The following is a 16,312-nucleotide window of genomic DNA, read 5'->3' as shown; positions in this document are numbered from 1 at the left end:
CACAAGGCGGAATTTACTTGGTGCATACCCTCATATAGTAAATAGTAATTTCTTGTTTTTTTCGTCATCTAAAAAAAAAAAAGAATAAGAAGATCAGTACATGCACAAACCTTCAAATAGTGGTTATAAATTCCTCTCGTCACTCAAAATAATACAATGAATAGCTATCAATATTATATTGTAATTTGGATTTTACGTATATTGTTCAAATTCGCGAATTGTGTTTGAGTAAGCATTTCTTGATCGAATTACAATTCACATCAAGACATAGAATAAGGAAATATAATGTTGGATGTAACATGAAACAGAATGACTTTCCAAAACGACAGAGCCCTCTCATGTTAATAATATATTTGAGTAATTTTACCACTCTACCTACTCGATCTCTTGCCTAACAACTTCTTGGTCTTATTACTTATTAGACAATAGAGTTATCAAAGATTCCCAAATTGTTGAATTTTTATTTTCTTTTACATTGTTGATTTTAGAATTTAATATCAATCACATTCAATTATTTAAGCCTGAACTTTAAACTTGAGGGTAAATTGTGGGATGTGTCATCTTCAAATGCTTGTACACTAATGTGCACAATAAGACTAAATTTATACTTTACTTTTTTAATCCTTCGTAAAATTTGAACCTAGCATCATGCGACTGCTAGCTAGCAAAACAAAATCTTTGAACTTAATTTTAATTGATTGACCAGTTAAGCTATATCTTGTCCTGAGGGCTCAAATTTAATTCTTTATTATCAAATTTGGTCTCAAATAATTGTCAAAATTTGCATATTAAAAGTCGAAATCAAACACCATACTTGATCAAAAACTATATTATATTTAATGTGAAACTGAATGTATCATCGCGTGAACAGTTGTGAAATTGGATATATCAATATTATATTATTTGTAACAAATAAAATGCTTAAATATACTCAATTATATTATTGACTCATAACTTCATAACTCATACACACGTACCCAACAATTCATACATTATAAATATAATTTAATCACCACAACAACATTTAAGAAGTGGAATTATTTCTAGCTAACACACACAACATCATTTTTTCATCCATTAAAAAAAAAAAAAAAAAAGAAGCAAACATTTCATGTGCCTTCATGGAGCCAATTATTATATTGCAGTGTATTATTATGCATGGAATGTTATTCTTCACCACTTCTTGCATATGCCACAACGTCTATGCATCTCTAAGGATAAACTTCAATTATAGACCTTAATCCCAAAATTGGAATTATTTCATAATCACTGAAACCCGCATCTGAAAAAAGTTTCTCCCAATCTTTCGTTGCTCTCTCTCTTCCTCCCAATATACCCAACATCATGGTGTCATAGCAAATCTGAGTTTCAATTGATTTTTCGTCTTTTCTCGCGTTGTCAATCACCATATCGATTATAATAACCTTCCCTCCCTTTTCTTTGCTTGGAATTGATTCCTTACATTTCTTCAATATTTTCACGCAGTCTTCATCGTTCCAATCATGCAATATCCACTGCACATCAGAGCATTTAATTCCATTATGTGAGGGCAATATAATTAAGTGACAGATATGTATCATGAATTTACCTTGAGAAAAAGCGCATTTGCATGAGGAATGGACACAAACATATCCCCTCCAACGTAGTCTAAGTTCTTAGTCCCTTCCAAGCCTCGGATCACATGCGGCAGATCAAACACAGTGCACTTCAGATCCGGGAAAGCCTCAGCGATGGTTCTTGCAACAGTTCCAGTGCCACCAGCAACATCAACAAGTGAATTCAACCCCTCAAACACTCCCTTGCAATACTTAATCACCACATTCATCACTAGCCGGGTATCACTGGCCATGGCCTCGTTAAACATGTGGTTAAACTCCGGTTGGTGGCCAGCATAGTCCCATATCGTCATCCCATGAGCCGTATCGAAAGGGGCGGGGTCATCGTTTTGAAACCACTCGCGGGCATGGTTCCACGGTTGTGTTATTAGAATAGGATTGTCAACCAAGAATAGCAAGAAAGGCCTGAGACTGAAGGGGTTATCTTTAAGTAGGAGTGTAGAAGGCTGGGCGAGAGCATAAGCATCTTTGGTGTGGAAGAAGAAGCCAGAATGGATTAATGTGCGCATGAGACGAGCAAGATGGCCGGCTTTTGCCTTGTTGATTGGGATGGCGTCGGCCAATTCGAGGAGGGTGATAGGTCGACCGTGTTTGTGGATGATATCTGGTATGCCTAGCTCAACTGCACATTTCAGGGAAGAAGACTTAATGTAGCTGAAGATGTTGTTCCATATGTGGGTTTGAGAATTCAAAAGCTCAATATCTTGGTCTCCCATGCTTGGTAGCTGTGCCATTTTGAACTTCAATTCGCTAGTGAGGCTTAATAATAAAATGTTGTGTTCGGTGTTCCTGAGTTCAAATACCTTGCATTGATCTATATTTATAGAGTGATAGACCAGGGAAACCGCCAGTCAATTCATCACAATAGGGCTGCTCTCATATTGGGAGTCTAACTTGTAACCTTGTAGTTATTAGTTCTATTTTCTTTTCAATACTTTTTATAAAGTAATAATTATTTGGATGACCAGAAAACCGCTAACTAGTCTGTCACAACTCATAATAGGCTGCTCTAATTGGGAGACTGGGAATCCAACTTGTTTCCGTTAGTCAGTCAATAGTTACCAATTCAACAACTTGATTAACTTAATTTTGGTTGTTCACGTCTAATTTATCAACATGTCCTCTTTAGTGTGAATTTGTGAAGCCAATTCTATTTTCTTTTCAATACTTTTCGAAATATATATATATATATTAAGGATCAAATGAGGACCTATCTTTAGACCTTAGGTGAGGACATGAGGACTTATATGATCCTTTCATTTAAATAAGTCAATGGCTGTGATTTAATTCTACACAATGGATTTAATTTTCCGTACTCTGTTGTGCATTCATGCTCAATTTGTTGTGCATTCATGCTCAATTTGTTCTGCATTCTTTTTTAGTTTATTGTGAATTCGTAGTGTGATTGTTGTGCATCCATCCCAATTCGTTGTGCAGTCCTTTTTTGTTATTTCATAACGGTTAGATCACTCCAAATAGATTATCTGGAATTGTCCTCACGTCTTCACCTAAGGATAAGTCCTCGCTTGATCCGGAACATATATATATATATATATATATATATATATATATATATATATATATATATATATATATATATATATAATGTCAATATTAACACAAAGTTGAATTAAAAAAAAAAAAGTACAGATGGGAGTACTAAAACATTTGAATGGGTTAGTAACTTAGTACACCTACTACCCTTACGGTACGGTGGCCCTACCTGTCCACCATTAGTATTATCTAGATTTTAGGACGGTCTGGTTTGGGAAAAATATTTTAGAAGAAATGGAACTAAATTTTTATAGAAAATTAATTACTAGAAAGATAAATTTTATTGTTTGGTTGTTGGAAAAAATTATTGAAAATATTGATTTCAGTGTTTGGTTGGATTCGGAATGGTATAAAGACCTATATGTCTTACAAAATAATAAAATAAATAACAATAAAAAAAAACAATCCCTTGAAAAAAAAAAAAAAGATCAACAAGGGTAAAATTGTCAAGTCATCTCAATTTTTCTTTCAACTCCCATGAAAAAAACAAAATCTCATGTCCTACTCAAGATTTTGTTTCCTCAAATTAAATATGAGGGATTCATTTTCGGTTGAAAAATAAATTTCATGAACCAAACATAAAAAAGAATAATAATAATAACATTTTCCTTCACTTAAAAAAAATATATTTTTAATAAAAAAAAAAAAACTTTCCATCCAACCAAATTGAACAATATATTGTTGAAAGTACTTTCATGAGTATTATAAATGACACAAGAGTAAAAAATTATAAAAGCTACGGATTACGAATCGGAGTACTTTCATGAGTATTATATTGTTGAAAGTTGAAACTTGAAATTATTATTATTATTATTATTATTATTATTATTATTATATTATTATTATTATTATTATTATTATTATTTTTTTTTTTTTTGTCTAAATCATAATTTTTTTTTATCAAACATATTTGACTAGGGCTTTGGAAGGGACTAAGGGGATCCCCAAGGCCTCATGTCGTTGATAGGTGCATGGATCAAGTGTCCCGTCATCCTCGGCCATACGCATATCCTACTAGGTGCCAAGCTTTTCTCCCCAGACCATCCTATGTGTGTCACGTTGCAAGCTAAGACACGTTCAAAGTCTCCACCAATCAGCCCCGAAGACCTCGCCATTCGCGCACCCCACTACTCTTCACACCATATATCGCCCCCACCCCTCTCTGTACACTTTACTACCCCTCCCATCAGTCGACCACCCCAAACTGTTATTCGCAGCCAGTATGCATGAGTTGTTTAGCCGTTGACAAACTGCCCGACTATCTAGTGGATGGCGTAACCGCGCAATTGATGAAAGTTTTTAGTTTGTATGGAATTGAATACTGTAGGGGTTTCCCTTGTACTTCGTACTAGCGCCGTGAACTTTTTAAATTAAACCTCGGTATACTCTATCAGGTTCAGGTTCTTGTTGCAAATACCCACACATTTTTATCTCAATAAATAAATTCAAAAAACTAATAAAACATAAATTAATTGTACAAATTAAAACTCAAATTTCATAATAAATGTAATGTGAATATTCAAATATAAATAACTAAATTATTGTTTAAAGGTAAATGAACATTATCAAGGCTTCAAATAAATGTGCAACTAATAAAAGTGTAGAATATATATCTTTGCTTTTTTTTTTTTTTTTAATGGAATTTCAAATCACCAATAGTCTAAGTAATTAAGGGTCGTATCAAGTATTACTTATTGGCTTTGTGAACACACGCGCACACGAGATACGAAAATGTAACGTTTGATATAACGGAAAATAAAATGATTTTCCAAAACGACAAAGCCTCTCATATTATTATTATTATTATTATTATTATTATTATTATTATTATTATTATTATTATTATTATTATTATTATTATTATTATGTAACGGAAAATAAAATGACTTTCCAAAACGACAAAGCCTCTCATATTATTATTATTATTATTATTATTATTATTATTATTATTATTATTATTATTATTATTGTCAATTCATATAATTACACCAAAAGATGTTATATTCACATTAGAACTTTACCATTATTGGCTCATCATATATAATAATTTATAATATAGTAGATATAAGGCCAACAAGTTGTTAGGCAAGAGAGTAGGTAGAATGGCAAAATTACTCAAAAATATTTAACAACATTTGAGGCTTTGCCATTTTAGGAAAAGTCATTATATTTTTCTATCACATCAAATGTTACATTTTCTTATCATGTCTTTTAATAAGATTTTGTTTTGTAATTAAATATTTTTTGACCGAATTAACAATTCACATCCTTAAAAAGACATATGATAAGGAAATGTAACATTTGATGTGATGAAAGATAGAATAATTTTTCAAAATGACAAAGCCTCACATGTTGTTAAGTATTTTTGAGTAATTTAGCCATTCTACCTACTCTCTTGCCTAACAACTTGTTGGCCTTATATCTACTATACTTTATAATGGTAAAGTTCTAATGTGAATATAACATCTATTGATGTAATTATATGCATTGATAATGAAATATTCTTTTAGGGTGTGTTTGGAAACCCGGAAAATGATTTTTGAAAATCATTTTTCGGGTTTTCACTGTTTGGAAAGAAGGAAAATTTAAAATCAACAGAAAATGAAGCATTGGTCAATGAGAAATGAGTTTATTTTTTCGGAAAACAACTTCCCCCTTTTTAAAGGGGAAATCATTTTCCAGATGTTGACTTTTCACTTTCTCCACTTTCGCGCTTGTTTCTTCTTCATCTGTTGGCTTCAGAAACCAGTACTCACTGGTTTTCGGCGTCCTTCCGGAAACCAGTGAGCACTGGTTTCCTATAAGCTTTGGTTTCCGGCGGGAATCTAGTTTCCGCCGGAAACCAAAGGTATTTTTTTTAATAATAAAATGCCCATCTGGTTTCCGCGCGGAAACCAGACATGGTTTTCGTATCAGAAACCATTCCATGGTGTCCGGCGCGGAAACCAGACATGGTTTCCGATACGGAAACCATGTCATGGTTTCGATTTGGTTTCCGCCGGAAACCAATGAAGACCTTTTTTTTTTTTTTTTTTTAAATGTACTTATTTTAATATTATATGATTATATTAAAAATTATTTTAGTATTATTATTATAAATATTTTTATATTTTAAATAAAATAATTAAAATATTAATTTATACAATTCCACTCATTTTTCAAAAAATGAATCAAACACACTAATCCAGTTTTCCAGAATGCAACTAAATATGGGAAAAGAAAATATTTTTCGGAAAATGACTCATTTTCTAGAAAACGTTTTTCAGAAGTCATTTTCCTGCTTTCCAAACGGACCCTTAATTTGTTGTTGTTGTTGTTGTTGTTGTTGTTGTTGTTGTTATTATTATTATTATTATTATTATTATTATTATTATTATTATTATTATTATTATTATTATTATTATTATTATTATTATTAACTTCATTAATTACAAATTATTTTTCTAAATTTTTTAATAATAATAAAAAGTATTATTATTATTATTGTTGTTGTTGTTGTTGTTATTGTTGTTGTTGTTGTTGTTATTGTTGTTGTTGTTGTTGTTGTTGTTGTTGTTATTATTATTATTATTATTATTATTATTATTATTATTATTATTATTATTATTATTATTATTATTATAATATACAAAAGGCACTCATGACATTTTTTATTATTTATTTTATTTCTATAGTCTCTGCAACTCTTTTCTCCTTTGGGCAAGAATTAAAATATAATAATAATATTTACTTAATTTGGTTTGTTTCTTTCAACCATTATATAATGTGACACACATACACACACACAAATCTTCACCTTATAAATAGATGAATGTCATATTAGAATTATTTTAAAATATATATATTGTTTTCTCTTTACTTAAATCAAAGATTATTTGTTGTAACACAAAGTTTTAGGAATAAGCGTCAAATATGTCATTGAACCGTACACCATAATGCAATTAAGCCACTGAATTCAAAAAAATTACAATTGAGTCTCTAAACTAACCCATTTCAAATAATTTGTCCAATTTACAGGTTTTCCCCTTTCTAACAGGTCACACAATTTAAAATATTTTTTAAAAATAATTTTTAAAAAATTAATTAAAATAAACTATTAAAAAAAAAACATCGTCTCCATGGCCGGAGACGACGATCCCTTCTTCGTCTCTCGCCGGAGACGATGAAATCTTCTTCGTCTCTAACCGGAGACGAAGAAGGGATCTTCGTCTCTGGCGTAGATGGTGTTTTCTTCTTCTTCTTTTATTTTTTATTTTTATTTTTATTTTTTTATTTTTTTATTTTAGTTTATTTTAATTATTTTAAAAAAAATATATTTTAAATTGAGTGACCTGTTAGAAAGGGTGAAAACTTACAAATTGGACAAATTATTTGAGATGAGTTAATTTAAGGACTCAATTGTAATTTTTTTTGAGTTTGGTGACTTAATTACATTATCGTGTGCCATTTGATGATCTATTTGATCTTTATTCCTAAAATTTTATTCAGTCTTTCTCTTATTATTTCTCATTTGCTCTGTTGTTTTACTTAAATCAAACATTATTTGTTGTAACACAAAGTTTTATCCAGTCTTTCTCTGTACTGTTTCTCATTTGCTCTGTCTATTTGTTTTTAGAAGCTGGATTAGTAATCCCCATAACGCATTTAATTTGCTGGATTTCACTTTGACTGTTTCTATGAATCTTTGTTGCACACACTTCAACATGTGATTTATGCGGCAAATTTATGTAAGATTATTGTTTTTTTTTTTTTTTTTTTTTTTTTTTTGTTGAAAACATGTAATATTATTGTTAATTGGCTCTGGGTTTAGACTTCATAAATTAAAATTCTTTTAACTCCCCAATATAATTAAGATTTCACGTTCAAGCCTTCTAAATGGAAGGTTAGGTATTGAAAGAGGTTTTTCAAATGGAGCTCAATTTTAAATTAATTACAGTTTAATGTAATTATTACATAATATCGAGTCATGGTTATTGAATTTAACCCAAAAAAAAAAAAAAAAAAAAAAAAAAAACATCTTGAATCCTTAATATCAAACTGTCAAAGCACAGAATTAATGAAGTTGAGCTGCCTAACTGTTTCTCCACGGGTTAAACCCTCCTTTCGCTCCAAAAAAATAAAATAAAATGAAGTTGACTATTTATTCGACATATTACATATACGGTACCATTAAATTAAAGCTGGAAGTCCAAATTAAAATACATTTACTTCAGGGTGATAGATATGGATAATATTTAGATTGGAAACCAATCCAATTTCACTTCTTTATTGTCTCAAATATATATAGCCTGGGATGGGGAGATAGGATATATAGATTTAAGGAAAAAGTTGAATGAGAGATCTTGTTCCAATTTGCGTTGTTTTATAATCCGTAAACCCAGCATCATAGAAGATTTTCACCCATTCTTTTAATGCTCTCTCTTGTCCATCATGATAAGCCATCATATACAGATCCAAGTAAATTTGGTTTTGTATTGACTCTTCATCTCCCTTTTGGGTGGCATCCAGAATCATATCAACAATTATCACCTTTCCTCCCTTTTCTCTACCAGGAATTGCTTCTTTACATTTCTTCAGTATTTTAACGCAATCCTTGTCATTCCAATTGTGCATTATCGACTGATTTAATGTAATTGTAGTATCAGATCATACAAGAATTTAATGAATTATTGCATATAAAAAAAGTGTAGTAAGAAATAAGAATTGTACCTTAAGAAAAACTGCTTGTGCAGGAGGTATGGCCTCAAACATGTTTCCGGCAACATAGACCAAGTTCTTAGTCCCTTCTAAGCCGGCAACAACGTGCGGAAGATCCAACACACTACACTTCATATCCGGGAATTCATCGGCTAATGCTCTGGCCACCATCCCGGTGCCACCTCCCACATCTACTAGTGAATCCAACCCCTCAAAAACTTCCCTACAATATTTTTTGACCAAAGACATTACAAGTAAGGAACCATGTGCCATGGCTTGGTTAAAGTAAAGGTTAAGCTCCGGGTCTTGACTGGCGCAGTCCCAAAATGTTTTCCCGTACGCTGTTTGGTACGGCGTTGGATCATCGTTGTGGAACCATTCACTGACATGGTGCCATGGACCCGCAAATATGGCACTGGTTGCCCCTAGAACATATGGTGCCAGACTAAAGGGATGGTCCTTAATGAGAAGACACGACGGAGGCCCGAGGGCATACCCGTCATCATCGTCCTTGATTTTGGCGTCAAGAAAGAAGCCAGAACGAGTCAAGACGCGCATGAGGCGACCAAGGTGGTGGGCTTTTGCCTTGTTGATAGAGAGGGCGTCAACCAGTTCTTCAAGCGTGATGGGTCGACCGTGTCTATGAATGACGTCTGGAATGCCTAGCTGAACAGCACATTTGAGAGCAGATGAATTTATGAAGTTGAAGAAGTAGTAATTTATGTGAGATTGGGCACGAACAATCTCATCCTGTAATGCCATCCCTATTTAATTTTCACCTATCGCAGCTAATTAGCTGTACTACTTTTATTTGGTACGTACTTGCATTCTCGAATCTCGATCTCAATTATATATATACATTCAATCATGGCTCAATTTGTGTTGTTAATCTATGCATATCTCTGGCTGATCTTATTGGGTTACGTACGTTACCCTCAGCCTATCATATGTTTTTATTCATCAGCAAGGCATATATTGAGTTATGTAGTTACCTACAGCTTGTCATACTAGTGAAATTCTCCTGGATATTAAAGAGAAGAGTGGACGGAGTAGACTGTTGTCGAACAATTAATTTTATAAAAAAAACATATGTGAATAATTTAATATAAATAACAAAATCATTTTTAAAAGTAACTATTATCAAGGTTTCAAATAAATATGTAATTATCTATGAGGTGTGGATGAGATGACGTGAGTCTATTCTAATTTAACTAGAAGTATGACATTTAAGCCCATCCATGAGGCTGGGGCAAATTATGTTGTGCAACCGTGTGCACCATGCATGATGCACACGGAATTGGATCCATAATTTCTATACTATAGATTCATAATTTCTATACTATAAATTCATAATTATTGAACTCTATGTTGTTCACAATTACAAAACTCTATGTTCATAATTCTCAATGTTTTCATATTCCCAATTGTTGAACTCTGTATTCACAAATCACTGAACTATATGTTCATAATTGTGATAACTATACAATTTAGAAATTATGAATCTATAGTATAGCAATTATGAATCTATAGTATAGAAATTATGAATCTACAGTTTAGAAATTATGGATCTATAGTACAAAAATTATGGATCTATAGTATGTAAATTATGGATCCAATTCAGTGTGCACACGGTTGCACAACATAACGCTCCCTATATGGCAATTTATATCATGGACCAAGGTCCACATAGTATTATGAACCCTGGATCGAAACCACAAGGTACAAAATTCATACTCATAAGTTACATATTTCATAACACGAGACACAAAATCACAACATGAGACACATACACGTTATATTTACTTATTTTTCAACTTTGATTTAGATACATAATTTGTGTGTTCATAGGCACAAAATTTTACCACACAAGACACAGAAATTCATAACCTAAGACACAATTACTAATTTATTTCAGATACAAAATTCGTATTCTTAAGATACATAATTTCATAACACAATACACAAAAATCCACAACGTACTGTGAGCCTGATCCATGGTATAAGGATTGAGACTATATCTATTTCATCGACATACTATTATTTTGTTGATATGGTATGATGAAATTGATTTATAAAATAAATTAATCACAATTTTTATTCATCTATTTTCTTTCTCCAATTAATAAAATCATAACTTGAATAGTTTTATTACCTAAAATGACCAAAAACATGGACTATCTGGAGGGGACGTTAGGGTTGTTAATGAACCGAACATAAACGAACAAAGGTTGTTTGTGTTCGTTTGTTAAGAATTTTGGGGTGTTCGTGTTTGTTAGGAACAAGTGTATTTAGATTTTAATTTGATGATACCAAATTGTCTTAGGTTGTAGACCCCTATTTTTCGTTTCTAAGATAAGTCTCGTATAACAGACCAATGAGGTGTAAAAATTCTGCCCGAGACTAGCATAATAGATCTACATGAAGACTTAAGATAACAAGGTGATCGAAAGATGCTTCCAGGCGAAAGAAGGATTGAACAAGTCTCGGATAGACTGATTTTATAAAAGGAACCTTCGTCTAAGAAGAAAGGACGAAAGATAAAGTCAATCTATCGACCAACAAGTCAAAGACATACTTGTAAAAGGCAACACTCATTAAGTGAAGCAATGAGAATGTTGTCTATGATTCAGATGGGCAAATCATTCGGACAAAAAGTGTCCTAGGAATGATCTTCACAAAAGACAGGGAGCATTAAAAGACTTGTACCATCTTGTCAGAGATCAAGGACAAAAGCCATAATGCTTTTGGCTTCAATGGCTATACAGTAAAAGTGCATTAAATGGCCAATGCCCACATGGTAATACTCACTGGTTATTAGGTTTGAAATTTTTCATCTCCCTCCAACGGATGGATTTTTCCACCTATAAATACCTCTCTTCACCATTGAAGAAGGTGCTGGTTAATTCACTCTTGCTATCCAAAGAAAAGCTCTTCAAACAGTTCCATCTCCTAAAGCTTTTCATAACCAGTGATCTTGTGAAGTTTTTCAAAGACATATTCATCTCCATACTTCACAACTTGAAGCAGTCTTGTAATTTCTAAGTGAAGATTCATCCAGATTTCAAAACAAGGCTTCAACCTGTTGGAGAAACATCAAATTATCCTTCCAACAACTCAACTTATGAAGAAGTTGATAGAGGTGGAGTAAACTCGAGGAGTTGAAAAACCTTTCAAGTGGCTATCCGGCTTAGTGATCAAGGAAGCCAGCTTGAAGTAGTTTGTACTAGAAGTGATAGTGCAAACCCTTTCACGAGTTGTGAAAGAAGAGTGGAGTAGGCTTCTTTAACAGCCAAACCACTATAAAAATCTCTCTCTCCATCCATATCTCTTTACATTAAGCTATATTACTTTCGTGCATTGCAAATCATATCGACCAGCTAAGTTTTCAATTTAACGAAATTGTGTAAAGAATATCTAAAACAAAACACCATTTTCGCTGTGCATCACTCCGTAAGGAGTCACTTTTAAAAATCGATTAGAGTCTATTCACCCCCTCCCCCCTCCCCTCCCCCCTCTAGACTCTCTTTCGACCCTACCGGGACCAACATCGTGTTCGTTAACGAACACGTTCACGAACGTGTTCATTAACATTAACAAACACGTTCACGAATATGATGGTTTACGTTCATGAACCTTTAATAACCAAACACCTGCACACGTTCATGATCACAATTCGTTCGTGAACATTATTAAACGAAACATTATTAAACAAACACAAACGAGCTTGTTCACGAACATTATTAAACGAACACAAACGAGCTTGTTCACGAACATTATTAAACGAACACAAACGAGCTTGTTCACGATCTCTTAGCAAACGAACATACAACTGTTCAAGCTCTGTTCGTTTATTAATCGAGCTCTAATTTTTGTTTGTTAATTATTCGTTTACCTTAACAAACGAACGCTTATCGTACACGAACACGAGTAGTTTGTCGAAAGCTCTGTTCGCTAACACCCCTAGGGGACTGCTCAATTCCTCATTCATAATATATTAATATTGAAAAAAAAAAAAAAGATTTTGTGACGTAGCATTATTCCAACAAATTGAGGCAAAAGATATGAGTGGAATACAAAAGAATATATTGTGTTTTTTTTCAAAATAAATAAGTAATTAAAATATATTACATACTCAATCTACCTATACCTTGTTGATGAATAAAAACATATGATTGGCTTACATTAACCCAATAAAGATCAGCCAAAGATATGGTAGTAATTAATTAATCCATAAATTAACACAAGCAATGGTTCAGTGAAGTACACACACATATATATAATTGAGATTTGATAATGCCTGTACCAAAAGTATAGTACAAAGTGAAGGTATATGATGGCATTATTGCAGGATTTGCAGGAGATAGATGAGATATGGTACTAATTAATTAATCCATAAATTAACACAAATAATGGTTCAGCACTTCAGTGAAGTACTCCACACACACATATATAATTGAGATTTGATAATGCCCAGCCCGTACCAAAAGTATAGTACAAAGTGAAGCTAAGGGATGGCATTATTGCAGGAGATGGATGAGATTCTTCTTGACCAAACTCACATATGGAACCAAATTTTCCACTTCATAAACTCAGCTTCTCTAAAATGTGCAGTTGAGCTAGGCATACCAGACATCATTCACAGCCACGGTCGACCCATAACGCTCCAAGAATTGGTCGACGCCCTCCATATCAACAAGGCAAAAACCCATCAGCTTGCTCGTCTCATGCGCGTCTTGACTCGTTCTGGCTTCTTCCTTGACGCCAAAATCACGGATGGAAACGGGTATGCCCTCGCACGCCCCTCCTTTCTTCTCCTAAAGGACCATCCCTTTAGTCTGGCACCTTTCGTGCTAGGGGCAGTCTGTACCATATTTACAGGTCCATGGCACGGCGTCAGTGAATGGTTCCACAACGATGATCCAACACCGCATGTAACGGCCCACGGGAGAACATTTTGGGACTTGGCAAGCCAGGATTCGGAGATTAACCATTACACTAACCAAGCCATGGCGGGTGACGCCCTCCTTTTCATGACTTTGATCAGGAAGTATTGTAGGGGAGTTTTTGAAGGGCTGGATTCACTAGTAGATGTCGGCGGTGGCACCGGGATGGTGGCCAGAGCCATTGCCGATGAGTTCCCCAACATGAAATGTACTGTGTTGGATCTTCCACACGTTGTTGCCGGCTTGGAAGGGACTAAGAATTTGGCCTATGTTGCCGGAAACATGTTCCAGGCCATACCTCCTGCACAGGCAGTTTTTCTTAAGGTATAGTACAATTTTAATACACATTTTATATTTAATAATTCATTAAATTCTTGTATGATCTGACACTACAATTAAATTAAATCAGTGGATAATGCACGACTGGAATGACGATGATTGCGTTAAAATACTGAAGAAATGTAAAGAAGCAATTTCCAGTAGAGAAAAGGGAGGAAAGGTGATAATTGTTGATATGATTCTGGATGTCACCCAAAACGGAGATGAAGAGTCAATACAAAACCAAATTTACTTGGATTTGCATATGATGGTTTATCATGGTGGACAAGAGAGAGCATTAAAAGAGTGGGTGAAAATCTTCTATGATGCTGGGTTTACTGACTATAAAACAACCCAAATTGGAACAAGTTCTCTCATTCAACTTTTTCCTTAAATCTATATATCCTGTATGTCTCCCCCATCACAGGCTATATATATTTGAGGCAATAAAAAAGTGAAATTGGACTGGTAATTCTTATCTAAAATATTATCCATATCTATTACCCTGAAGTAAATGTATTTTAATTTGGACTTCCAGCTTTAATTTAATGGTATGGTATATGTAATATGTCGAATAAATTGTCAACTTCATTAATTTTGTGCTTTGATATTAAGGATTCAAGATCTTTTTTTTTTTTTTTTTTTTTTTTTTTTTTTTGGGTTAAATTAAATAACCATGGCGGAAGCGCTCGCGTGCAAAGAGGCTCTATCTTGGCTCAAGGAACGAAACGAATTAGATGTGGATCTCCTCACGGATTGCTCACAATTGCGAAGCTACTTGCATTCAAGCCCTACGACTATCTTCTCATACGTTCGGGTGGTCGTCGACCAGTGCCAGGCAGCTATATCTTTATTTAATTATTGCTCTTTAAATGTTGTCTCTAGATCGGTTAACTTACATCCTCATACTTTAGCTTCGGTAGCTTTTGATCAGGAACATTCTTTGTATTGGGACTTTGTCTCTCCTGACTTTATTACTTCGTTCCTTCATTAATATATGCCAATGCTGTTGGCTTTCAAAAAAATAACCATGACTCATGAGGTTCATGGAGATGTGACTTTGAATTGGTTGATTAGGAGTGATGAGACTTGGCTTTGATGATATTAATTAAAATGCATGACTAAGTTTCAATTAGAAAGTAATACCTAATCTAGGCTAAGGGCCAAGGTTGATTAACCATAATTCACCTTTGCGAAAAAGGGAGTATGGAATATCAACACCAAAGTATTTGATGAAATATCGCTTAGACATTCATGAGTCATGACTCATGAGAATGTATTTGTGTGTTTTAAGAGTAAGGAATGATCTTGAGAAAGACTTCCTCCCGGGTAACGACATCCGTCATCAAGCAAATTGACTCTCGCCTCACTCTTGTTCCCAGTTTGGTCACATTAACTTGACATAATTCAATTTCCTATTCTCCTCTATCTTTTATATTCTTGTTATTCATCTTATTCATTATTTTTTTTACTTGTTGCTTGTTATAATCAATCTTTGTTAAGGCTAGATTTTCATGGAATTGATAGTACTTTGTGCTTGAGAACACATAAGCATGCATCTATCGCCAATCATTTGAGAACGTCAAATTCACCCTAATATTCCTTCAATCATACACCAGGCCAACCATTAATTAAATACAAGCACAAATAATTTATAAACTCACACTAGTACAAAATTATGCGTCTCTTGTGACAAAATCAGACGCGTAAGGTGACGCATGGCAGATTTGTAATTAAAATGATCCAAATTTTTGTTTTTTACTATTTTAAAATTTTTAGACTATATGCGTTTGTTGTTCATGTGACTTTTTTTGAAAAAAAAAATTAATAAAATATTTGCGTTTGGTACATGTACAAAGCTACCTACAAAGATACTAGATTTTGGATTGACATCATCGAAAAAGACCCGTGATTTTAACATTAAATTTCAATGCAAAAAATATGGTGTTTCTATTTTTTTTTTCACTTAATATATCTTATTTCATTATCCGATCGGCTATGTTGACCTTCCGACTGACTACCCTAGAGTCATCAATCGTTATGTTGTGTATCCGTACGCACCGTGCATGGTGCATACGGATGCAAAAACGACGTCGTTTTGACGTCTAACTTTAAAAAAAAAAAAATCAGAATTGCATAACTACACATTCATAATTTCATAACTACTATACATCCAGAATTACA

At 33.4% G+C, this 16,312-nt stretch overlaps 3 protein-coding genes across 5 annotated transcripts in view; 1 reads left to right on the top strand and 2 right to left on the bottom strand.

Moving 5' to 3' along the window:
• Positions 1 to 1,088: 1,088 nt before the first annotated feature.
• The window catches only part of LOC109187738 (trans-resveratrol di-O-methyltransferase-like), a 46,154-nt gene continuing 30,930 nt past the window's right edge, over positions 1,089 to 16,312 (bottom strand). The window contains exons 1-2 of one of the 2 annotated variants that reach the window (XM_019338042.1): positions 1,589 to 2,422; positions 1,089 to 1,514 (exon numbers count right to left, since the gene is read on the bottom strand). In XM_019338042.1, the coding sequence (XP_019193587.1) occupies positions 1,212 to 1,514; positions 1,589 to 2,350 (1,065 nt within the window). In that variant the 5' untranslated portion in view covers positions 2,351 to 2,422 and the 3' untranslated portion in view covers positions 1,089 to 1,211. Of the gene's footprint in view, positions 1,515 to 1,588; positions 2,423 to 16,312 lie in introns of those variants that run through there. The other variant, XM_019338041.1, reaches the window with a different exon arrangement.
• LOC109187747 (trans-resveratrol di-O-methyltransferase-like) lies at positions 8,288 to 9,704 on the bottom strand. The gene is made up of 2 exons (XM_019338054.1): positions 8,880 to 9,704; positions 8,288 to 8,789 (listed from the first exon to the last, which is right to left on the bottom strand). Exons 1-2 carry the CDS (start codon positions 9,627 to 9,629, stop codon positions 8,487 to 8,489), a joined length of 1,053 nt encoding a protein of 350 aa, XP_019193599.1. The 5' UTR covers positions 9,630 to 9,704; the 3' UTR covers positions 8,288 to 8,486.
• LOC109187741 (trans-resveratrol di-O-methyltransferase-like) lies at positions 13,171 to 14,754 on the top strand. 2 transcript variants are annotated; one of them, XM_019338044.1, is made up of 3 exons: positions 13,171 to 13,227; positions 13,397 to 14,134; positions 14,220 to 14,754. In XM_019338044.1, the coding sequence occupies exons 1-3, from the start codon at positions 13,198 to 13,200 to the stop codon at positions 14,520 to 14,522; spliced, it is 1,071 nt and encodes a 356-aa protein (XP_019193589.1). In that variant the 5' UTR covers positions 13,171 to 13,197; the 3' UTR covers positions 14,523 to 14,754. The 2 variants fall into 2 exon arrangements, with proteins under 2 accessions (XP_019193589.1, XP_019193591.1); XM_019338046.1 differs by lacking the exon at positions 13,171 to 13,227 and having other exon boundaries at positions 13,372 to 14,134.

This window comes from Ipomoea nil, unplaced genomic scaffold (genome assembly GCF_001879475.1).
Source record: "Ipomoea nil cultivar Tokyo-kokei standard unplaced genomic scaffold, Asagao_1.1 scaffold1421, whole genome shotgun sequence".
In the NCBI taxonomy this organism is placed as follows: Eukaryota; Viridiplantae; Streptophyta; class Magnoliopsida; order Solanales; family Convolvulaceae; genus Ipomoea; species Ipomoea nil.
This window is presented reverse-complemented; position numbering and strand designations above follow the sequence as displayed.